Here is a 26,792-nt window from a genome sequence, read left to right as displayed (position 1 = left end):
AGAAGACACCCCAAGGTATTCCGTGAGGGGCATGGCGAGTTCCTAGAATTTCTTATTTTCTGTCACAAGTTAGCGGAAAATGATGATTTTATTTTTATTTTTCTTACAAAGTCTCATAATCCACTAACTTGTGACAAAAAATAAAAAATTCTAGGAACTCGCCATGCCCCTCACGGAATACCTTGGGGTGTCTTCTTTCCAAAATGGGGTCACTTGTGGCATAGTTATACTGCCCTGGCAATTTATGGGCCCATATGTGTGAGAAGAACTTTGCAATCAAAATGTGTAAAAAATGGCCTGCGAAATCCAAAAGGTGCACTTTGGAATATGTGCCCCTTTGCCCACCTTGGCTGCAAAAAAGTGTCACACATGTGGTATCGCCATACTCAGGAGAAGTTGGGGAATGTGTTTTGGGGTGTCATTTTACATATACCCATGCTGGGTGAGATAAATATCTTGGTCAAATGCCAACTTTGTATAAAACATTTGGAAACGTTGTCTTTTGCCAAGATATTTCTCTCACCCAGAATGGGTATATGTAAAATGACACCCCAAAACACATTCCCCAACTTCTCCTGAGTACGGCGATACCAGATGTGTCACACTTTTTTGCAGCCTAGGTGGGCAAAGGGGCACACATTCCAAAGTGCACCTTTCGGATTTCACCGGTCATTTTTTACAGATTTTGATTGCAAACTACTTCTCACACATATGGGCCCCTAAATTGCCAGGGCAGTATAACTACGCCACAAGTGACCCCATTTTGGAAAGAAGACACCCCAAGGTATTTCGTGATGGCCATAGTGAGTTCATGAAAGTTTTTATTTTTTGTCACAAGTTAGTGGAATATGAGACTTTGTAAGAAAAAATAAATAAAATAAAAAAATCATCATTTTCCGCTAACTTGTGACAAAAAATAAAAAGTTCTATGAACTCACTATGGCCATCAGCGAATACCTTAGGGTGTCTACTTTCCGAAATGGGGTCATTTGTGGGGTGTTTGTACTGTCTGGGCATTGTAGAACCTCAGGAAACATGACAGGTGCTCAGAAAGTCAGAGCTGCTTCAAAAAGCGGAAATTCACATTTTTGTACCATAGTTTGCAAACGCTATAACTTTTACCCAAACATTTTTTTTTGCCCAAACATTTTTTTTTATCAAAGACATGTAGAACAATACATTTAGCGAAAAATTCATATATGGATGTCGTTTTTTTTGCAAAATTTTACAGCTGAAAGTGAAAAATTTCATTTTTTTGCAAAAAAATTGTTAAGTTTCGATTAATAACAAAAAAATTAAAAATGTCAGCAGCAATGAAATACCACCAAATGAAATCTCTATTAGTGAGAAGAAAAGGAGGTAAAATTCATTTGGGTGGTAAGTTGCATGACCGAGCAATAAACGGTGAAAGTAGTGTAGTGCAGAAGTGTAAAAAGTGGCCTGGTCATTAAAGGGGTTTCAGCTAGCGGGGTTGAAGTGGTTAAGCACTGATTGGTTCTGTCTCCTTTAATTCTGTTCAATACTCTGTGTAATATTTTACAAGTTTTCCTTGCAATGAAGTGGGTTAGAGATAGTACCCATCCCCAATTGTGCTCATAAGAACACATTCCTGCGTGATCTCAGAGACATGCGTGATGCACACTGATGGAGGGGCTGATGAGAATAAGTGTGGTCTGCACTAACTACTAATTTGGATTCGACCAGGTACTTCATCCGAGATAGGATGTGAGTATTGATTTGCCCTATCTCTTGTACACCCTGGGGTGTCAGTCATGTGTTATAACATTATAGACAGCCATGGGTTATAGCATGGCCGACCGGATCCCTACCCCACATTTAGGCTAGTGATGATTATTTACTTTTAATTATTCTACATGTGATTTGTTTGTGTTATCGTATATCTAATCACTTAGTAAATATATTCCTTCACTTAGCTGCGTAAGCTTATTCATTCTCAAATCTTTTGTATACATACATATACATATGTATATATAAATATATATATATATATATATATACATATGTATATGTATATGTATGTATACATACAGTACATACATTTATATGTAGTTTAATGACTGCATGTTACTCATTTTGGGCTAGAAATGACTACTGAAAGCTATAGCTAGGTATTCCTTCATCTGAGGCAAGTAAAAATAATGTATTAAAAATGTTCAGCTGTTTCTGATATACAGTCTGTTAACTGTTAACTCAGTCTGTTAACAAGCTGTCATTTTGTCTTTTCTTTGAATCCCGTTATCTGATGACTCATGTGTAGCTATTATCCCTAAACTCCTGACCTCATAAACACTTATTTAAGACATATTCTTATTATTTTGACAGGATTCGAAGAAAACAGAAAGTGACAGCTTGCAAGTAGACAGATTTTTTAACCCCTGTAAATCAGAAACAGCTGAACATTTTTAATAAATTATTTTTAGCCTTTAATACTTGCCCCAGATGAAGGGGTATCTAGCTATAGCTTTCAGTAGTCATCCAAACTTATGGACATCCATCAATGTAATCTCAAAATTCCCCTTTTATACTCCCAGTTGTCACCCTTTTCACTTTCCACCTTATACTCCCATTTAGGCCTCATGCACACGGCCGTATGTATTTTGCAGTCCACAAAAAACGGATCCGCAAAAAATACGGATGACGTCCGTGTGCATATCCCATTGAAATGAATGGTTCCATATACGGTCTGCAAAAAAAAACAACGGAACAGACACAGAAAGAAAATACATTTATGTGCATGAGGCCTTAGTATTTCTTTCTTTAAGATCCCATCGTTTCCACCTAACTTCCCCATTGCACATCACACGCTATGTCTCCCAGTGCTGTGTTATTATGTCCGTGCAATGCTTTGTCTGCAATCACACATTTCCAACCTGTCCCTGCAGCCTGAAAATTGCTGTAATTTGGCTGTTCAATTCTTCTAACAAAAACAAACTTTTGGATATTTGCCCTAACATTAAAATCATACACAGCAACAACAATATTACACCAGCTACGTCCTAGTGGGATTGGCAATGCAATTTCATGCTCACAAATTTTTATGATAGTTTTTTATGACATGCAGAAAAATAGTTATGCTGGTTCTGTCTCTTTATAGCACTGTTACTGGCGAGATATGTACACTAAATATACCTATCAATACAATCTTATACACACACAGAAAGTGTATACCCGCACTCACACACACACGTGTCACACAAATCATCTTACTCTTCTGTATTAACCTCATATCTTTGTATTTTGCTATAGAGCTCGTGTTGCTTTTGTTGTTGCTTTTGCTATTGTTTTAATATTTACTCTCACTTATTACTTTTTTATTGTTTTAGGCTGGGTTATATGTCCATTTTTAAAATCATCCACCACACATATGATTTTTAATACTCAGTGAGGTCCGTACGTCTTCGGACCTGACGACCACTTAAGGCCCCCTGCACACAAACGTGTGTGACCCGTGCCCATGCTGCGGGCCGCAATGCACGATCACGGCCGTAGGTCAGGCGCATCAGATCACAGACCCATTCACTTGAATGGGTCCGCGATCCGCCCGTTCCGCAAAAAGATAGGACATGTTCTATCTTTTTGCGGAACGGAAGTACGGGACGCAACCCCACGGAAGCACTCCGTAGTGCAATTTGCGGGCCGCAATACGGCAATACGGCAATACGGCCATGGATCACGCATGTTCATGTGCAGGGGGCCTAAGAGAATTGTTTCCAATACTCTCCATTCCCATGTTCCATAAGACATGGACCGAAATAGTGCATTCCCTGAATTTCTTTGCATCATCTCTTGATCCAAGTGGAAAATTAGAGCTGTGAATTGCTTTGTATACTCATATCGGTGTGTCTGCTGTCCATGTGCATAGCATACAGATTGAAAATGTATCCAGCTGAATCAGGCCTGTTGTGCTGATACCTTATGTCTTATATGAAAATTATATGCTTAGTACATTCTGCCTGGGTTTGGGTTGATATCCCATTCCTCCAACTTACAGGGAACCAAGAGAGCTGGAGACGTCTCGGATTTTCCTATCTGCTTTACTGGAGACGTCATCCTCATGTGGTCCTCTATAAAGCGACATTTCCTCTGATGGATCTTGTTATAACAAGCTCCAAAGAAAGCAATCCAGGAACACCTTTCAACGAACATAGGACTCCAGGCACCAGGAATGAAACATCATTTCATACCTGGAAGTTCACTTTACTTTTCACCTTTTAACTTCATGTCCTTTTTGGGACCAATATTCTGTGTTGATTCATTTTTTATTATACTTTTATGGTGCTTGGGGCTCCTTTTTATGATACAGAGCTTTAGACTTGAAAGAGCTGTCCAGGATTTTGATATTGATTTGCCTGTCCTCAGCATGGGCCATCAATATCATATCTGCAGACTAAACTGATTTGTGCACTGTGTAGTAGACAAAGCTAGCAACTGCAACGTTGCTCGGACTGAAGCTGGCACCAGGGCTACAAGGCCTGTGGAGTGGAGGTGCAGGGTGTCCCATAGATCTGATATTGATTGCCTATCCTGAAGAAATCCTCGACAACCTCTTAAAATCATGCAATTATAGTTGCCTAAAGCCACCACTGGGGAAGCTTACAAGCTACCGGTTCCTGCATTGTGTTTAATCACTTTAAAGTATATCTGTATACAGGAAGCTCCCTCTAGTGGTGGCTTCAGGCAGTCAGAATGTTATCATTTAAAGGGAACCTGTCACCAGGATTTACCCCTATAATCTGTTGCCAGTACCTTGAAAAGACATGAAAAGGTATTAAAAAATATAAATATATATATATTTCTAATTTTTTTTATATTTATATATCAAATGAATTCTGAACAACTACTGCACCATATGCTAATTACTGCTCAAATGTACATTGGGCAGATCTGGACCATCTAGGATCTTTGTTGAAACTACACTACCTTTAAATGATATGGATATCACCTTCATCCACACGCTGCACTAAAGTGTATGCAATAGAACAGAGAACCAGTGCATGTACGGGCAGAGCATTCATTTCTGTGCATGCGCCAGTTCTGGACTCACTATGTTATATTTTCCTTTGGTGGCAGCGGCTGAACAAATGAATGAACTGGTGACCCTGAAGTGTGCTCGGGAACGGCAACATACAAAACAAAAGAGATGACTCTGCCCACACGAGGGCACACGCTACACATGGCCGGCTTTCTGCTCTACTGTGCAGACTGTTAATTAAAGGGCAGGGGGCTGGCTTAGCAAAGTTTTAGCTGGACTCCTAGATCATCCGGATATGTCTATGGGACAATTGAGCAGTCATCAAAGTAATTTTTCAAACTGTCTTTTTGCTAAATATGGTTGCAGCGGTTTATACGGGTAACTTGTGGTGACAGGTACTCTTTTATATCTATGCAGAAGCTTTGTACTGGAAAAAATAGAGCTCTGATATAAAGATATAATAAGAAATTAATCAGCATTAAATATTTAGGTAAAACAACATGTAATTGTGTTCAGGGGGGCACATTCACTTTAAATGGTTATTTCAATAACATAGGGAATAACTGTTAGGTCAGTGGGATCCTGTCCCGGTCCACCCTTACGAATGGAGCACCAGTCAAGCATGCACTCTCCAATTATCTCTATAGGACTGCCAGATATAGCAGAATACAGTGCTCAGCTATCTCCGAGAGTCCCATAGAGTTTGAATAGAGCAGCAGTGAACTGGCTCCATTCACACAAGGGACATGGGACTCATGTTCTAACAGATCTAACAAATCCAACGAACAGTGGATAACTTGTTGTAACTGGAATACAATTTGGGGGTCATTTACTAATCTGAAATACACCTAAATTTGGTGCATTTCTGGCGCAACAGTTAGTTGCACGGCTATCTGCAAATTTTCCCCGCTCATGCCTGGTCTAAAATTGTGGTCGTGGCATGGGCGTAGGAAATGTTCTAAATGTAAGACAGGTCAGAAGCTGTCTTACATTTAGAACTGGCGCTGAATGAGCTGAACTTATGGAGAGGCCGGCGCCTCTTCATAACTTCGGTGGACCTACCACCAGCTATTGGCCTTTATTAAGACCCGCGTCTAAAACGCCGGTCCTAATAAATGTGCCACTAAATGTTTATTCAACAATATTATTTCTCTCTTAATCTGATTATTATTTCCCTTCAACCATTATAACCATTACCCTCTAGGGCTTATATTGGATCACAGTCGCATGCTCTATTATATAGGACTAACCTTCTGTCCTGATGGTGAATGGAGAATCTGCTAGCCGCTTGGCTGAAAACTGTCCACCAAGTGAGGTCATCAGGAAGCAAAGGGTAAAAAATCCGATCCCCAGGACGAAAATCCTATAGGTCAAGAATGAGAGGTAATTTATGAAATATATGCCAGAATGAACATGAGTTAGGCTGCCCATACAGTCACAATGCAAGTACAGGGCAGTAGTGTGCCACACAGTTTTCGATTCTGCTGGTCAAGCAGGTTTCTCCACCTGTACTGTACAAGCCATTCTGATGAAAACCAAATTGAATTTGACGTGTGGTTTTCGATCATGTATCATGTAGTAGAAAGACCAGCATTTCAATTATGTGCTCAATTTACTCACTTGGCTTTCTAAGGAGTCTGTTAACACCCCCAAGGCTTATGAAGTGCATACCACATAAATAATAGTGCTCCCGCTGAGTCCTGATCGGTGAGGAGAGGACATTGAGAGGACTTCTGAACATGTGCTCCAGAGTCCTCTCCATTATGTGCACAACATTCATCAAAAATGTATTACACCAACAACCTATATGTGAATATTCTATGTATATTTATTTATTATTTTTTAATGAACTATGGATGGATGGGTAATTTTATGGACATCATTTTTTGAAGTCACATGTATTTTACTTCCTGTTGTAGCTTTTTAACTTCCTGTTTGTTTGGAAGTTTTTCACCTCGGCAGACAGTGCCTCCTAACTCTCTCTCAGTCAGACGGTCACTGCGACCAGAGAGAGCTCTCCTGTAGAGACTCAGAGCACCACATAATGCAGTGCTCTTCTGTGGGCATCTTTATCTAGGCCTATCAAGTATTATTACTTCAGCTCATCTTTCCCTCACAGCAGCTGTAAACTGACAATGTATATAGGAGATGTTATATTTTGTCTTGACTGCTACAGAAGGACAATATTAGGCACTTATAGGGGTTTTCCTATATATTGTTACTGATGACTTATCCTCTGGATAGGTCATTAGTATCTAATCAGTGGGAGTCCGACACCCAGGACCCCCGCCGATCAGCTGTTTCAGAAGGCACCGGTGCTTGCAGTAGTGCCACAGCCTTCACGCAGCTCTCCTTAGGGCATCACGTACATCGGTCACATGGCCTAGGCGCAGTTCATCCCCATAGAAGTGAATAGGGCTGAGCTACAATACCAAGCATGTCCACTTTCAAGTGGACAGCGCTGTGCTTAGTGAGCAAAGAGAAGGCCGCCGCGCTACTGTGAGCCCTGATGCCTTGTTAAACAGCTGACTGGCGGGGTTCCCAGGTGTCGGAACCCCACCGATCAGATACTGATGACCTATCCTCAGGAAAAAATATCTAAGAAAACCCATTTTCATTTTCAGTGGCATAGTAATGCCAAAATGAAATAGAAAAAAAAAAGCCAAAACTTAAAAAAATATATATTTTTGAGTACTGAGTTTTAAAAAATACCCCTTTCTGATGAAAGTGTCCATTTAATGTGAACCTTTCAGGTGAATTCTGTTGCCTTCTCTGAGAGCAGGATACGATCACTCTGACCACTGAGGATGATTGACAGCTCTCCCTGTATCAGTGTGTATAGAGAGAAAGCTGTCAATCATCCTGTGTAGACAGAGTATTCAGGAATCTCCTAGGAGTCCTGCCAGGAATTACTCTGAAATTCTGATCCAAATAATATAATCCTACATATGACAGAGTTCAGCTCTCCCTCTATCACAGGCATGCTCAACCTGCACCCTCCAGCTGTTGCAAAACTACAACTTCCAGCATGCCCAAACAGCCTACAGCAGGGCATTGTGGGAGTTGTAGTTTTACAACAGCTGGAGGGCCGCAGGTTGAGCATGCCTGCTCTATCATAACCTGATCTCAGACTGGGCAGCAGAAATCACCCAACAAGGTCCCTTTAAACTATAATGATTTTATATAGAGCTTTATATAGATTTATAATGTCATGCTTTCTCCTTGCCACAAACAGACAAAGCTATTATTTGTCAGATGCCGAGTTTCTGATTAGATGATCGCTAGAACTGTGGCACTGCCTCAACACTGCATCTATATTTGTCTTTCACTTTTGTTTTTCCTATGGAGAGGTGTATTAAAAAGATTTAATGATTAATCTCTGTTTAGCTGTAGATGGCATACATATAGTAGTAGAAGGGAAGAATCAGTACTAAAGTAATTAAAAGGGTTACCCAAGATCCATATGCCTGGGCCCCTCAAAGATGCCAGCACGGCCACCGCTACATCTCCCCATTGCGCAGATAAAAACATACGGTGACGAGGCAGCCAATAGCAGGCCGTGGGTGAGGCTAGGGAGGCTTGTTCCTGTCGCCAACTGCTATTGGCTGCCCCCCCCCCCCCCGATGCTGGATGTTTTAATCCACTCGACGGGGATGGGGCGTCAGAAGCAATGTGGGTGCCAGGGAGCAAGATAGCAAGATAAGTACAACCTCTGTGACGGGCCCGGGCATATGGGGGGCATTATAGATCTTGAATAACTCCTTTAAATGTTTTATCAGAAAATGACACATAACTCATATTTTTATTACAATCACAGTTTTTAAAAGCATTCTGATGGTGTTTTTGTATGACTACATACAATTCCTGAAATATTCAAATTTTTACACCGGCCGCTAGAGCAGACAAAATAAGCTGATATTTCTCGTCTCATGTAGCTCATTTGTCGGCTTTGCTGTACAGATTGGGACAGAACAAGGAGAGCCATCTCGTTATCATCAATGGAATGACAAATTTATAACAGCTCTACTGTATAGATGGAAGTCTAGATAAGGTAAGACAGTAATACTAGACACATAGATAAGGCTCTGTATGCAGCCATTCCTGTGTCTCTATGATCTTTCTTGAGACATCAGTCTATTGACACCTTACCTTTATCATAGTTGGTAAATAGCACACACTCTGCCACACGTGTCAACTTTTCACATATGTTGTCTGATAGTAAACAGAATTTTGGGGGGCACTGACACACCTCTTTTCTTAGACCACACCCAATTTTCATAGGCTATATCCTATTTTGTGACATGCCTCACCCCTTCATTGCACACTTGGTTGTTGGGGATGATTCTGCTGACACTCCATCGTCCCACAACACACAGTTAGACTTGGAGCCTGGGAGATTTGCCAGCTCTTTCAGGAGTCCAGGAGGTCTCCCTTTTTCTGAGAGGCTTTTGAACATTCCCATAAGGCTGGCAAGTATGCTGTATATACAGAAGATGCGGGAAAGAAGAGTGTGCCTCCAGTATCGCCACCGCATGGACGTTTTTTTAAATGAAATACATAGTTAAAGGGTTTTCTGAGCGTTTTATACTGATGACCTATCCTCAGTCATCATCGGGGGTCTGATTCCTGGCACCCCTTCATATCAGCTGTTTGAAGAGACCACAGCATTCATGCCGTGGCCACTTCGCACCTTCCTAAGCACAGCGCAGTCCATTGGATAGTGGCTGTGCTTGGTATTGAGCTGAACCCAGGTCATGCTACCTCCTCTTCCTCTTCCTCATCCGATGTCAAGAATGGCTGCGCATCGGTAAGGTCTAGGAAAATAATTCCTCTGACTTGAGTGGAGGAGCTATGGTGGTGGTGGAGGTGGCGTACTTGGGGGTGCAGACAGCAGAGAGTGAGAAGGGTGCAGATACATAGGATGAGGAGGGTGCAGAAGTGGAAGGGTGAGTGAGCCACTCAACCAACTCTGGTGCGCCCCTTGAAGTAATCACATGCGCCTGCCTGACCCCTACCACCCCTGCGGAACGGCCTGCCTCTTCCTCTGCTTATTTTCAAAATGACCCTGTGCCTAAGACCATTGTGGAGGTGTAAAGAGCCAAAAATGTTACAATTGTGTCGATGTCCCAATATTTATGGACCTGACTGTATACCAGTCCTTAAAAGGACTTTTGTGGCCCTATTAGCTAGCGTTTGGTGTCCCTAGCAGCCTGTCCCTGCTCCACAAAGCAACCTCTCCCTACACTGGCAAAACACAGAATGTAAAATGGCTGCCAGATCGGGTTCTTTGATAGGGTGGGGGTGTGTCCATGTGCTTAAACGTCTCAATTGACTGTCCTGTCCCACCTGATGGATGTGTCATGGGTCAAAGTTTGGCACAATGCAAAAGAATATGGCACCGGCGGACATCGCCATATGTTTGTATGTTCGGCGAATCAGGAACGCGCAAAGTTCGGGCGAACCGCAAGGCCATCTCTACTCATCGGAGCATCTTCAAACAGCAGATCAGAGGGGGGCCGGGTGTTGGACCCCCACTCATCAGATACTATTGACATATCCTGAGGGCAGGTTGTCAGTATAAAATACTCGGACAACTCTTACTTTGGACACTCAGACAACTTTAACTTTGCAAAATCATTATTGATTTCCTATTTATGTCATTCTACAGTTTAAATTTAAATATATTTTGTCTGTTTTTGCAAATCCTCAAACTGCTGATTAATATAAGATTTTTTATTCTTCATTTTGACATAATACTAAAATCATGATTTTGACGGATTCCAGAGAGCAGTGCATTGTGGGAGTTACATGAACGGAGCTTTTAGGTCACATGATTGACCGCTGCATGCACATTAACTGCATAGTGCAACATTTTTGTTGCCTCATTGATTGTGAATTGTAAAGAAAACTACATACAGTTGAAATCTGTTAGTGAAGGAATATATCAAAAAAATTGCTCAACATTTTATAGAGATTTGTTCAAAAGTGGAGCTCTGCCACATTTGGGTTTTTGAAAGCATGCAATATATATTCTTAGCAGCAAATCTGCACTCTGACTAGTAGTGAGGGACTCATGCAATCTCCCCCATGATGTCCATATGGCCTAACAGTGTATACGGGCAGAGTTTTTCCTAATGGGACAAGCCTTTTAATGCACTGGCCAGATATAAATGTTGTAATGCAACTGTAATATTATTATACTTTTCAAGTCAACACAAATTCGAAACTTCCAAAATATGCTTACCGGAACGGCCTGAGTGTAAGAAAACATCTTCGCACCAAAACCTTCCCATCAGAGTTGACAGACAGCATCCTTATATCCGAATTTTACTCCACAGGTAAAACCACTTATCCAGGGTAGTCTGGTGCTCCACCCTATGAACAAATGGCAACATTGTTATTATGAGACCAGAAGGGGTGCAGATGAATGAAGCATTCCAAGCATAAATACAAGTATATGACATACTACCAGGCTCAGACTGGACCACAGGGGTACAGGGGAATCCCCCAGTGGGCCCCTGAGCAAAGTTGGCCCCTAGTCTCCCATCCCCTGCACAAGTGGCACATAACACAGTAGACTTACTGCACTTCATACATATATTTACTGTACAGCACCTCAACCAGCCGAGGTTCATATAAAAAAAATTGTTAGATTATTTATTATATTTGAATGTATCCATATGGTGGGCCTCCAAAATAAATTTTACTGGTTTGCCCTAGGTACCCCAGTCCGGCACTGTATACTACTATACAGTTATGAAAGGGGTTCCTGGGCTTTCTTACTGTGTACTGACCTGTGGAGTAAAGATAGTCTGCCCAGTATTTACACATCTGTCACACCACCGATTGCACCACCTTCACTGTGCTCACATGATCACCAGGACTGGATGAAGGCTCTTCCGCTCAAATCTAAACCCAATGTGTTCCTTAGTCGTCTTGTTCAGCTTAGTAAGTCTGCTCAGTACTTTTTCAGCTGAACCAGAAGACTAAGGAACATTTTCAGTTGAGATTTGAGTGGAAGAGCCTTCATCCAGACCTGGTGATCATGTGAGCACAATGAAGGCGGTGCGACAGATGGGTAAGTACTGAACAGACTATCTTCCCTCCACAGGTCAACACACAACAAGATTTTCACCAATGCATTTAATCTAATGTGTATATCCAGCCTTAAGCAGTGACTTTGTGGTTCATCGCTAAAAGGGTTAATGCCATATTGTAATGGGGTTCACTGCTAAAGTTTTCAAAATGTGAGAAAAGGCTTAATATAGGTGGAATGTGCACTTTCAGTGGTAAAAGTGATTAATGTGACTTTATTATATATCTGTATTCCAAAAGGCAGTATAGGAAATAGTTAATTGGCAGACCTTAGAGACAATTGCCATGTGGTAGGCTGGTCCCACTTCTCCTGGCTAGTGAGTTGTAGGCAAGAAGGCCAAGAGAGAAGACTTGTTAATAATATGCTGGAAAGCAGGCCAAGAGAGAAGACACGTTCAGTTGTTTCTGGTGTGAGCCAGACAAGCTTTATCTGAAGAAGAAAAGGAGAATCCTTCTCCATGAAAACACCATCCCTGTGAGTGAAAAGCTGCCAGAAAAACAACTGTACTAAGAATCGACCCATAAGGGAGAGAAGAACAAACTTCTTTAGAAGAATGAGGACTAATAAAGTGGGACAGTACAATGACAAGAAGATCTGTGAAAGGTAACACATATTTATGGCGGTAGACATTAGGCTTATAATGCTTCCAGCACCCGCCACATTACTGAGATGGACTGGCCAAATATTGAAAGACTGCAGTCTGGCATTGCACTGATACTGAGCAACAAACTGCACACCTTTGGTCAATTGGGAAAATGGCATTGTATAGGTAAAGAGAGACTAAGAGGGTACTGTTCTCATTTTCACCCCCTATTGACAGCCTTTGGGCATGTTGTACTCTGTGATATTTCCGAGAACTGTGCCCACTACTTGTACTGTGCCACCCATCATCCACAGATTTTTCTGCATAACCGATCCAGGCCCCTTTTCTCCTGCGCTGCACCCGGCTGCTTATCTAACATCAAGGGCTCCCCAGCCACCACCAGGCATGGTGGCCAGCACTGAAATGGGGCCCTAGTTTGATGTTTGCAGGCCATCTGGTGAAAACTAGAGAAGGTAAAGACAAACACGTCACTGTCCGCAGGCTACAGCTAATAATTTGGAAGAAATGTATGCGCATTATTTCGGCTGCATTATATAATGTTTGCATTGATAATGTTCAGGATGCAGCTTATTGGGCAGTGTCATCTGTATAGTGACTGCTAATGTATTCATTTATCTCCTAGGCGTAAATCACAAGTGTAATTAGATTGAAGCAAGACTAGAACAGTATAAGGATGAGGCGTGAGAGCTTTGACTTAAGAGTTAACACAACATTAAAGACAGTTCGTAGAGTGCAGTCTTATAAACTGTGGAAACCATCTTCAAATGCTTCAATCCCATCACATTCTCTTATTATAATAGTCTCACTTATTTTTTGCATGTGGATTTGAATTGAGGCGGACCGGTGCGCCTTGCCTGGTCTGACGAGAAATCACTCTGTCTACATCCATCACCTATACACCACCTCAAATATCAGATTTGATGGCAAGGGAGAAAGGATAAAGCCAACAGAATTAAATTGAGAAGAAAAGAATAAAGAGTGACTGCAATGACTTAATCACCCTAACCTGTAAAGTTTACTTGTCAAACAGCAGGCCCTGCACGGAGATGACATCCTTTATTACTGTGAAATAGCTATTTCCTCAATTTTCTGCTGGTTTGCCTGTTTTACGTCCATTTATTACTCTCGTACAAATAGAGATTCAAAGGGTTATCCAATTCAGAAATTCTGTTTTCATATACCCTATATGGTTTAAGGAGTTAAAGGGATTGTGTATCTGGCTATTTGTATTAAGATTATCTTTCTATATTTATGTGTGCTATCCCAGGGTGGCGCTATTTTTGTTTTCCTCTGCTCCCACTCACTTTGTATATGGTATCATATTTACTGGCTTTTTTACTTATGTATTTTTAACTATGTTTCAATAAAATATATATTTTTACTTTTTGGTACCATGAGCTCCATTTGCTTGTTTTTCTGCTATTATACTCGGGAGCTTGTTCCGTGTTACCAACCACGGGTGTCCTTTGTGGTCATATTAGGTGGGAACTGTCCTTTACCTCGCTCTGGGACACCCTGGGTCGTTTTTGTCTTTCGATATTTATATATAAATATATAAATAAATGAACACATAAATACATTATAAATAAGTTATAAATACTTTATATATAAATATAGCAATATATCCGACCATTACGTGACATGTATCTGGCATTTTTTTTTAGCAGTTTTCTCCTTTGCGGGCTGCATCTCTAATGCTCAGTTGTCTGTGAGCTGGTGGGTGGAGACTAGCTGTAATGATGTCTGCCTATTGACTACACGTGGAGACAGTAGATTCTGCCCCCTAAGGCCTCTTTCACACTTGCGTTGTCCGGATCCGGCGTGTACTCCACTTAGTGGCGTCGCTAGAGGGGGGCGAGGGGGGGCAATTGCCCCCCCTATGTTGTTCCTTGCCCCCCCAGGTGCCCCCCCGCTGATTCCCCCGAGTGAATACTAATGAGCGCTTCCATTAAGGAAGCGCTCATTAGTACAGAAGGACCAGGAAGTGGTGAACGCTCTGTACTCACCACTTCCTGGTCCTCGGCTGTCGGCTGTGCAGGGCTGCGCACAGCGTGAGGTCGCTCTGTGACCTCACGCTGTGCGCGCCAGTTTAGAGCACGCACAGTCGACTGAGGAGGGAGAAAATGGCAGGCGGCGTCCGTCCAGGAGCAGGAGAGGTAAGTGGTTTTTTTTTTTAATTTTATAAAAAATGTGGCTGCTGGGGGCATTATGGGGGCTAATAGGAGGCATATGCGGCTAATAGGAGGCATATGGGGCTAATTGGAAGCATATTTGGGGGCTAATTGGAGGCATATTTGGGGGCTAATTGGAGATGTATGGGGGCATTTGGAGGCATATTTGGGGGCTAATTGGAGGCATATTTGGGGGCTAATAGGAGGCATATGGGGCTAATAGGAGGCATATGGGGCTAATAGGAGGCATATGGGGCTAATTGGAGGCATATGGGGGCTAATAGGCATATGGGGCTAATAGGCATATGGGGCTAATAGGAGGCATATGGGGGCTAATTGGAGGCATATGGGGGCTAATTGGAGGCATATGGGGGCTAATTGGAGGCATATGGGGCTTATTGGAGGCATATGGGGGCTAATTGGGGGCTAATTGGAGGCATATGGGGCCTAATTGGAGGCATATGGGGTCTATGGGGCTAATTGGAGGCATATGGGGTTAATTTGAGGCATATGGGGCTATTGGAGGCATATGGGTCTATGGGGCTAATTGGAGGCATATGGGGGCTAATTGGAGGCATATGGGGGCTAATTGGAGGCATATGGGGGCTAATTGGAGGCATATGGGGGCTAATTGGAGGCATATGGGGTCTATGGGGCTAATTGGAGGCATATGGGGTTAATTTGAGGCATATGGGGGCTAATTGGGGGCTAATAGGAGGCATATGGGGGCTAATTGGAGGCATATGGGGGCTAATTGGAGGCATATGGGGTCTATGGGGCTAATAGGAGGCATATGGGGGCTAATTGGAGGCATATAGGGGCTAATTGGAGGCATATAGGGGCTAATTGGAGGCATATAGGGGCTAATAGGAGGCATATGGGGGCTAATAGGAGGCATATGGGGGCTAATTGGAGGCATATGGGGGCTAATTGGAGGCATATGGGGGCTAATTGGAGGCATATGGGGTCTATGGGGCTAATTGGAGGCATATGGGGTTAATTGGAGGCATATGGGGGCTAATTGGGGGCTAATAGGAGGCATATGGGGGCTAATAGGAGGCATATGGGGGCTAATAGGAGGCATATGGGGGCTAATTGAAGGCATATGGGGGCTAATTGGAGGCATATGGAGCTAATTGGAGGCATATGGGGGCTAATAAGAGGCATAATGGGGGCTAATTAGAGGCATAATGTGGGCTAATGAGGCATAATGGGGGCCAATGGGGCTAATAAGAAGAATAATGGGGGCTAATGAGGCATAAGGGCTTATATGGGGGCTGATATGGGAGTGATGAGAGGCATAATGAGGGCTAATGAGAGGCATAATGTGTCATCCACAGATCCCCCATAACAGTGTGTCTTCCACAGATCCACCATAACAGTGCGCCTGTGCACTGACGAGAGACAGAAAGAAGGGGAAAGAATCCGTGGAAGCAAGCAGAGGACAGCACAGCAGACGACTGAATAGCTTCTTTTGTAAGTAAATTGTTTTATTATAACTGTATCCCTGCAGACCGCAACTCTCTCGTATTTTGTAATCTTATTTTGTTTTTGCCCCCCCATTTTTGACTGTGGTATCTTTGTGCCCCCCCTATATATTATTCCTAGAGTCGCCACTGACTCCACTTGCCGAAATTACACGCCGGATCCGGAAAAACGCAAGTGTGCTGAAAGCATTTGAAGACGGATCCATCTTCAAAATGCTTTCAGTGTTACTATGGCACCCAGGACGCTATTAAAGTCCTGGTTGCCATAGTAGGAGCGGGGAGCGGGGGAGCGGTATACTTACAGTCTGTGCGGCTCCCGGGGGGCGCTCCAGAATGATGTCAGAGCGCCCCATGCGCATGGATGACGTGCCATGTGATCACGTCATCCATGTGCGTGGGGCGCCCTGACGTCACTCTGGAGCACCCCGGGAGCCACACGGATGGTAAGTATACTGCTCCCCCGCTCCCCGCTACACTTTACCATGGCTGCCAGGACTTTAGCGTCCCGGCAGCCATGGTGACCATTCAGAAAAAGCTAAACGGCGGATCCAGCAATGCGCCGAAACAACGTTTAGCTTAAGGCCGGATCCGGATCAATGCCTTTCAATAGCAAAAAGCGCAGCATGCTCCGGTATTTTCTCCGGCCAAAAAACGTTCCGTTCCGGAACTGAAGACATCCTGATGCATCCTGAACGGATTTCACGCCATTCAGAATGCATTAGTATAAAACTGATCAGGATTCTTTTGGCATAGAGCCCCGACGACGGAACTCTATGCCGGAAGAAAAGAACGCAAGGGTGAAAGAGCCCTAAGTGTCACTCACAAAGAAACACTCAGAAACTCCATATCAGATGTTATCAAAAAGTACTGAGCAGTGAATAAAGGGCTTAGATATAACACTTACTATTAGATAATGAATTTGCTGGATCATGCCTGTCTTGCACTGTTTGTTTTTCTCTGCACTTTCACCCTTCTCCTCCCCCTCCCCTCTCCTTAGACTTCTGTGAGATGATGTAATCCCAGTAGCAGGCATCAAAAACAGAGCATGAGACAAAACACTGCAAAATAATAGCAATAATTCTTCATGTATACGATGAACTAGAATCTAAGACACTAAGATAAATCAAATCTGCAATCTACAGACCTTTATACCTTACTGTAAGATCTAGACTATTATCCACCCCAAGTTATAAAACACCACTAACCTGATGTGATGTGATTCCGGCCTGCTTCCAATGGGTCATGACAACATGATTGCTGTATCTTTCCTGTATGATGCCCTCCTTTATGGCAGGTGGATACATATGGAATTAAGGGATCTATAGTAAAATTTACAATGAGGCCTCCTTTCATGTGGTAAATCATGCTATCATATGTCTTTCACTTTGGGGAAAGCATGTCCATGGCTTATTTATACACCCACCAGTTAAGTCTGTGTGCAGTATAAATGTGCTATGAAAAGACATTATGGTGTGTACTATCCCTATACTATCACTGTGTTTATTATGCCTGTGCTGTGACATCACTGTGTTTATTATCTCTGTACTGTGACATCACTGTGTTTATCATCCCTGTGCTGTGACATCACTGTGTTTATTATCCCTGTGCTGTGACATCACTGTGTTTATCATCTCTGTACTGTGACATCACTGTGTTTATTATTCCTGTGCTGTGACATCACTGTGTTTATTATCCCTGTGCTGTGACATCACTGTGTATATTATCTCTGTGCTGTGACATCACTGTGTTTATTATTCCTGTGCTGTGACATCGCTGTGTTTATTATTCCTGTGCTGCGACATCACTGTGTTTATTATCCCTGTACTGTGACATCACTGTGTTTATCATCCCTGTGCTGTGACATCACTGTGTTTATTATCCCTGTGCTATGACATCACTGTGTTTATTATCCCTGTGCTGTGACATCACTGTGTTTATTATCCCCGTGCTGTGATATCACTGTGTTTATTATCCCTGTACTGTGACATCACTGTGTTTATTATTCCTGTACTGTGACATCACTGTGTTTATTAATCCTGTGCTGTGACATCACTGTGTTTATTATCCCTGTGCTGTGGCATCATTGTGTATATTATCTCTGTACTGTGACATCACTGTGTTTATTATCCCTGTACTGTGGCATCACTGTGTTTATTATCTCTGTGCTGTGACATCACTGTGTTTATTATCCCTGTGCTGTGACATCAATGTGTTTATTATGCCTGTGCTGTGACATCACTGTGTTTATTATCTCTGTACTGTGACATCACTGTGTTTATTATCCCTGTGCTGTGACATCACTGTGTTTATTATCCCTGTGCTGTGACATCACTGTGTTTATTATCCCTGTGCTGTGACATCACTGTGTTTATTATCTCTGTGCTGTGGCATCACTGTGTTTATTATCCCTGTGCTGTGACATCACTGTGTTTATTATTCCTGTGCTGTGACATCACTGTGTTTATTATCCCTGTGCTATGACATCACTGTGTTTATTATCCCTGTGCTGTGACATCAATGTGTTTATTATCCCTGTGCTGTGACATCACTGTGTTTATTATCCCTGTGCTGTGACATCACTGTGTTTATTATCCCTGTGCTGTGGCATCACTGTGTATATTATCTCTGTGCTATGACATCACTGTGTTTATTATTCCTGTGCTGTGACATTGCTGTGTTTATTATTCCTGTGCTGCGACATCACTGTGTTTATTATCCCTGTGCTGTGACATCACTGTGTTTATTATCCCTGTGCTATGACATCACTGTGTTTATTATCCCTGTGCTGTGACATCACTGTGTTTATTATCCCTGTGCTATGACATCACTGTGTTTATTATCCCTGTGCTGTGACATCACTGTGTTTATTATCCCCGTGCTGTGATATCACTGTGTTTATTATCCCTGTACTGTGACATCACTGTGTTTATCATCCCTGTGCTGTGACATCACTGTGTTTATTATCCCTGTGCTATGACATCACTGTGTTTATTATCCCTGTGCTGTGACATCACTGTGTTTATTATCCCCGTGCTGTGATATCACTGTGTTTATTATCCCTGTACTGTGACATCACTGTGTTTATTATTCCTGTACTGTGACATCACTGTGTTTATTAATCCTGTGCTGTGACATCACTGTGTTTATTATCCCTGTGCTGTGGCATCATTGTGTATATTATCTCTGTACTGTGACATCACTGTGTTTATTATCCCTGTACTGTGGCATCACTGTGTTTATTATCTCTGTGCTGTGACATCACTGTGTTTATTATCCCTGTGCTGTGACATCAATGTGTTTATTATGCCTGTGCTGTGACATCACTGTGTTTATTATCTCTGTACTGTGACATCACTGTGTTTATTATCCCTGTGCTGTGACATCACTGTGTTTATTATCCCTGTGCTGTGACATCACTGTGTTTATTATCCCTGTGCTGTGACATCACTGTGTTTATTATCTCTGTGCTGTGGCATCACTGTGTTTATTATCCCTGTGCTGTGACATCACTGTGTTTATTATTCCTGTGCTGTGACATCACTGTGTTTATTATCCCTGTGCTATGACATCACTGTGTTTATTATCCCTGTGCTGTGACATCAATGTGTTTATTATCCCTGTGCTGTGACATCACTGTGTTTATTATCCCTGTGCTGTGACATCACTGTGTTTATTATCCCTGTGCTGTGGCATCACTGTGTATATTATCTCTGTGCTATGACATCACTGTGTTTATTATTCCTGTGCTATGACATCACTGTGTTTATTATCCCTGTACTGTGACATCACTGTGTTTATTATCCCTGTGCTATGACATCACTGTGTTTATTATTCCTGTACTGCGACATCTCTGTGTTTACTATTCCTGTACTGTGACATCACTGTGTTTATTATCCCTGTACTGTGACATCACTGTGTTTATTATCCCTGTGCTGTGACATCACTGTGTTTATTATTCCTGTGCTGTGACATCACTGTGTTTATTATCCCTGTGCTGTGACATCACTGTGTTTATTATTCCTGTGCTATGACATCACTGTGTTTATTATCCCTGTGCTGTGACATCACTATGTTTATTATTCCTGTGCTATGACATCACTGTGTTTATTATTCCTGTACTGTGGCATCACTGTGTTTATTATCCCTGTGCTATGACATCACTGTGTTTATTATTCCTGTACTGCGACATCTCTGTGTTTATTATTCCTGTACTGTGACATCACTGTGTTTATTATCCCTGTGCTGTGACATCACTGTGTTTATTATCCCTGTGCTGTGGCATCACTGTGTATATTATCTCTGTACTGTGACATCACTGTGTTTATTATCCCTGTGCTATGACATCACTGTGTTTATTATCCCTGTGCTGTGGCATCACTGTGTATATTATCTCTGTACTGTGACATCACTGTGTTTATTATCCCTGTGCTGTGGCATCACTGTGTATATTATCTCTGTACTGTGACATCACTGTGTATATTATCTCTGTACTGTGACATCACTGTGTTTATTATCCCTGTGCTATGACATCACTGTGTTTATTATCCCTGTGCTGTGGCATCACTGTGTTTATTATCCCTGTGCTATGACATCACTGTGTTTATTATCCCTATGCTGTGACATCACTGTGTTTATTATCCCTGTGCTGTGATATAACTGTGTTTATTATCCCTTTGCTGTGACATCACTGTGTTTATTATCCCTGTACTGTGACATCACTGTGTTTATTATCCCTGTGCTGTGGCATCACTGTGTATATTATCCCTGTACTGTGACATCACTGTGTTTATTATCCCTGTACTGTGACATCACTGTGTTTATTATCCCTGTGCTGTGACATCACTGTGTTTATTATCCCTGTGCTGTGACATCACTGTGTTTATTATCCCTGTACTGTGACATCACTGTGTTTATTATCCCTGTACTGTGACATCACTGTGTTTATTATCTCTGTGCTGTGACATCACTGTGTTTATTATCCCTGTGCTGTGACATCACTGTGTTTATTATCCCTATGCTGTGACATCACTGTGTTTATTATCCCTGTACTGTGACATCACTGTTTATTATCCCTGTGCTGTGACATCATTATGTTTATTAACCCTGTGCTGTGACATCACTGTGTTTATTATTCCTGTACTGTGACATCACTGTGTTTATTATCCCTGTACTGTGACATCACTGTTTATTATCCCTGTGCTGTGACATCATTATGTTTATTAACCCTGTACTGTGACATCATTGTGTTTATTATCATGTACTGTGAGATCACTGTGTTTATTATTCCTGTGCTGTGAGATCACTGTGTTTATTATACATGTACTGTGACATCACTTTGTGCATTATCCCTGTGTTCTAACTTCACTGTGCTCATTATCTCAACATTTAGGTTGGTAAAATTGAGGCAAACAAAACCACGCACTGGGAATACTCAGCCTAGAAACACCCACTTATGGGCGAGGTTATTTTATCCCCAACCATTTCTGGCCTGGGACTGTCCCTGCAAACTCGGGACAGCTGGCAATTATGTTATCCCACTAGTATGACATTACTATGTGCATTAGCTCTGTGCATTAAGCCAAAATAATCTGTGCTTTTCACATTCTGGACTTGCTACTGAAAGTGGTCATGGCATGCATGGAGCCCTATTCCAAGTTTTGCTATGAGACCTCATAATTACGTCTTACGCCCCCTTATGGGGCATTTCTGTGGTACAATTAGGCTTCACTTGCTATGGAATAGTTATGGTGTTATTTATCAATGTTCCCTGTGACCCATATTTTTATGGCTTAAAAAGAGCTCTCCTTAGGTATTATTTAATTTGAACTGTTCACTGGAGCGCCACACGTATATTGAAGTTAAACAGTTCAGCTGTATGCCCACTGATATATCAAAATTAGTTTTTCTATTGATTAAGAACTTCAACATTTTTGGAGAGCGGTCAGACCATCGAAAAATATCAGTTGTTATGGAAACGCAGTGGCTCTTATTATACGCTGTAGTGCACATTACTGCTAAGCGTGACATAGGTCATAGCGGCACACTGAAAACCTGAGGCTAATGTGCCAAATCCCTGTGATTCCTAAACAGCAGCACCGCAGTCTACTAATCCTGCAGGTAAGCAGTTAAAACACTGCGGAAAAGAACAATGATTGCTTGTGATTGCCGTATTATGCTTAAGAAGTAATGTCACTTGTTTAACCTGGCACTGTATGTTCATGGCGGAAAACTGGAACCTGTAGTAACACTGTCGTTCCTGCAGTGAAGTCTAAATCTGCAACAAGTGTGATAGCTTCCTAACCCATACACAACTCATGGCCAGGCTGAATCCCTCTTAGGGCTCATTCACATGATCGTATGAATGAATTCGTATCCGTTCTGCAATTTTGCGGAATGGGAGCAGACCCACTCATTTTAATTCATTTCAATGGGGCTACAAAAAAGGTGGACAGCAAACCGTAATTCCTGTAAAATTGCCCTGCAAAAAAAAAAAAGAGCATTAACTATTCTAGTCCGCAATTGCAGGCAAGAATAAGAATTTTCTATCATAGTTCCGGCCATGTGCGGTCTGCAAAATGCGGAAAGCACACGGGCCTGTATCCGTGTTTTGCATACTGGAAAACCCTATGGCCGTCTGAATGAGCCCTTATACAGTAATGGAAGGCTGCGCCATCATAGGAGCCAAACAACAAAACTGATGGGAGTGCCAAATCCATTACATGATGTACACCAATGGCACCTGTAGCTGCCCACCTACGACCTGTCCTAGGTTGCTAAAATAGCTTGTGTGTTTATACAGCTAGACCTGCCATTAACCTTAATACAGTTCCTATGTTTGTGTTTTAAAGACAAAAGCAGAGTTATTTACAGGGACTTCATGTTTGGATGTCATATAACTGTTATATATATTGTATTCACAGAAGCAGAAAAAGATAATATGCCTTTAAGATTCATTATAAGGATGTGAGATAAGCTCAATGACACAGCAGAAACAACAGAAGGCATAAAGTTAAACTGTTGTTGCTGGGCAGGAGTCTTGACCAATCCCAGCCAGCCTCACACACAGCCAGAGTTTTCACCAATCACAGCCAGCCTCACACACAGCCTGTGTGGGAAATTCCCCTAGCAGCTGGAATCATTACACCAGAAAGAGAGAAGCTGAACAGACATTCACTCCACCAAGAGCTGTGTTTTATGGAAGCAGAGAGGCCAAAATAGGTATTTAAAACAGTTATATAATGTTCCTATTGTTAATGTAGTGATTGGAACTGTATACTGAACCAGTTTTATATGTGTGTTTACTTACAGTTCCAACAATTCAATTGCAAACAACAAAGTTCACAATTTCAACCATTTAAATTCCATTTTGCAATCCAAATTGCATACAACCATACCAGATCATACTCAATCTGCAAATAGTTACAGCTAACTGCATACTGCAAATTGCGACCAAATTCAGCAAGTGAACTATTAGTTAGACCTCAGATATACCCCCCAGAGAGATCATAAAGTGCTTAAATAACTTAAGGATAGAGTACAGATACTCAAGAGAGAAATATATCCACCATTTTATGTTGAATGACAAGATTGAACAGTTTAACCACCATCTTATGCATACCGCCATTTTGTGATATCTTTTCAACACGTGTTATGGACTATCTGCTGCAGAGGCGGCAGTGTTATATATGAAGAAAAGTTGTAGTTAATAAAGAAGGTATTTCAAGCATTTGGTGTGCTTTTTAAACCTACTGTTTCCATGGAACAGCACTATAGGAATTACAGCGTAATAGACAGTCTGGTTAGACTAAAAGTCAGAGATATGAAAATTCTTCTAATGCCACAGCGCAAAAGGCCTGCCACAGTGGAACTTTTACCCTCAGAGGGCGAAGTGATAGCGCTTCTCAACTTGCACAGTAAAGAGCGCATTCGAACAGCAGAGCGCCAGCATATACCGCCACACAGCAACTGTTCCCTGAGTGAGCAATCAATGACACCTAAGCGGAGTTACCATAGAGGCCATAGAACATGTGCATTAGTCAAACTGCAGCCGACTCTTAAAGTGGCATAACGGCAAAGGAAAAATAGTCAGAGAAAGAGCGCCAACCCTCCTGCGATCCCTAAAGAGAGAAATAGACAAATGGTGGGAGGCCAAAGTCCAGAGTTAGAGTGCCCGCACCGCTATCCACAGAGAGACCACGTACTGCAGCCAGCTAGTTTCACACCACTAGGCCCAAAGCCTGCAGCAGCGTATCAAAGCCAGCGCATCGCAAGTTTGCACAAAGTATCGCAAGTCTGCACAGATCATCGCAAGTCTGCACAGAGCATCGCAAGTCTGCACAGAGCATCGCAAGTCATCACAGAGCATCGCAAGTCATCATAGAGCATCGTAAGTCATCACAAAGCATCGCAAGTCAGCGCAAGGATCGCAACACATCAAGAAAAGATACGTCTCCTTTAAGACTGACATTTGTTCCTGCTCTTCAGAATAAGGTCAGAGCTTTCCTTTTAATACTTATCATTGCATATAAGCTTTGGAATAAAGAGACTTTTTTGTGTTCAGAAATAAGAGACTGTAAAGTAAAAACAAAGGACAGTGTGTAGTATATGGACTCTAAAGCATTTAAAGTGAAAGTTATTTTGCCTGCATTTATCGCTGTTACATTTAAAGTGAAAGTTATTTATTTCTGCATTTGTCAATATTGCATTTAAAGTGAAAGGCATCTTATTATTCGTATTGATTGTCAGTATTGCATTTAAAGTAAAATGTTTGAGCCTAGTATTAGCATGCTACTGTTAGAGGATAAAAAAAAGATAGATAGAGTAGAACAGGCATCCTCAAACTGCGGCCCCCCAGCTGTTGTAAAACTACAACTCCCACAATGCCCTGCTGTAGGCTGATACCTGTAGGCTGTTCGGGCATGCTGGGAGTTGTAGTTTTGCAACAGCTGGAGGGCCGCAGTTTGAGGATGCCTGGAGTAGAAGTTGAAGAGCATGGGAACCTGTCTGAGGTAGAAGAGTCTGATGCAGCATTAGTCTTGCCTCAAACCAATATAGCCCAAGCATTTGAACTAAGGCGTTCATCACATGCCAGAAAATAGACCCCAAAGATGCTGGAAAATCTGGAGCAAGAAGCAGCATTAAAAGCGAAAAAGTTTGGCCCGAATGTATGATAAGCGGAAATTATACATTAGAGGCATTCGTGGAAAGCTAAAACAAGAAAGTATAAAAAGGAACTTAAGTGATATGGTAGAGACGGTAGAAGAATCAGGGCTTATGGCAGCATACGGTATGTCAATCTGCGGTCGTTTACGACATCTTCCCAGGATAGTGTAAGGAACATGGACACATGTACTGCAGTCACTAAAGATTTAGTAAAGCTCATGAGAGAACTTTCATCTGCAGCTAACTATGATGAAGTTAAATCAAGAAGTATAATGAATGAGCTTTTTATGAGAGACTATGCTAGCTCCTTAGGTGTAACCACAATCTCAAGTGTAACTTCCTTCACTAGCAGAAGTGTCACCCACATATCAGAGTCCTCAAGTACTTCAGCCAAAAGAAATGAATTTGCTGAGCAACTTGCTATCAAGAGAGCATAAATTGAGATGGAAGCTGCCATTGAGACACAGCGCTGTCAAATGGAAGCACAGTGCCATCAAATGGAAGCTGAAATGGAGGCACAGGGAGAGCAAATGGAAGCTGAAATGAAGGCACAGCGCCATGAAATGGAAGCTGAAATGGAAGCACAGCGCAAACAGATGAAAAGTCTGGAAAGGCAGAAAGAAGTTAAGATCATTGAAGCCAGACTCAGAGGACACGAAGAGGATATGAATCAGAGTAGTGATAGGTTCAAATCTGTACTAAGTGAAGAGGCAAACTTCTACTTTCCTACATACTCCCAAGAGAATGGAAGGAAATCTCCAGCACTTAGTGAGGAAATAAGTCTTTATCCTTCCATCCCTGCTCAGAAAGACAAAGAGAGGCCTACTCCAGTGATAGGATATACCCTCTATCTCTACCAGAAAAGATAAAGAAAGGGACTCACCTAATTCAAAACTAAGTAAGAAAATAGAACCGGATGATTCTATTCCTAGATGTCACGGCAATGCTCAGGAGAGTGTTACAACTATTTTCCCAGCAAGACAACAGAGAACAGTCTTAGCTAGACTTCCCGTTACGGAACCTACTGTATTTTCAGGAGACGTACTGAAGATCATAGAGTGGAGGCAAGTTTTGAAATGATCATTGAGCATCATTGCTTCAGTCCAGTCAACAAGTTATTCTACCTTCAGAGATATGTTGGTGGAGAAGCCAAGGAAGTTATTGAAGGTAACTTCTATAGAAAAGACTAAGAAGCCTACAAGCAAGCTTGGGAAAAATTTAATGCACGATATGGTCATCCATTCTTAGTACAAAGAGCCTTTAGAGATAAACTGAATAA

At 42.0% G+C, this 26,792-nt stretch overlaps 1 protein-coding gene across 1 annotated transcript in view; it reads right to left on the bottom strand.

Annotated features, from left to right (window-relative positions):
• MGAT5B (alpha-1,6-mannosylglycoprotein 6-beta-N-acetylglucosaminyltransferase B) overlaps window positions 1–26,792 on the bottom strand; it is a 112,516-nt gene that overhangs the window by 69,391 nt on the left and 16,333 nt on the right. Inside the window, exons 2-3 of the mRNA XM_044298418.1 lie at window positions 11,238–11,368; window positions 6,244–6,356 (exon numbers count right to left, since the gene is read on the bottom strand). Coding sequence (XP_044154353.1) covers window positions 6,244–6,356; window positions 11,238–11,305 — 181 coding nt within the window. The 5' untranslated portion in view covers window positions 11,306–11,368. The remainder of the gene's footprint in view (window positions 1–6,243; window positions 6,357–11,237; window positions 11,369–26,792) is intronic.

This window comes from Bufo gargarizans, chromosome 6 (genome assembly GCF_014858855.1).
Source record: "Bufo gargarizans isolate SCDJY-AF-19 chromosome 6, ASM1485885v1, whole genome shotgun sequence".
Lineage (NCBI taxonomy): Eukaryota > Metazoa > Chordata > Amphibia > Anura > Bufonidae > Bufo > Bufo gargarizans.
This window is presented reverse-complemented; position numbering and strand designations above follow the sequence as displayed.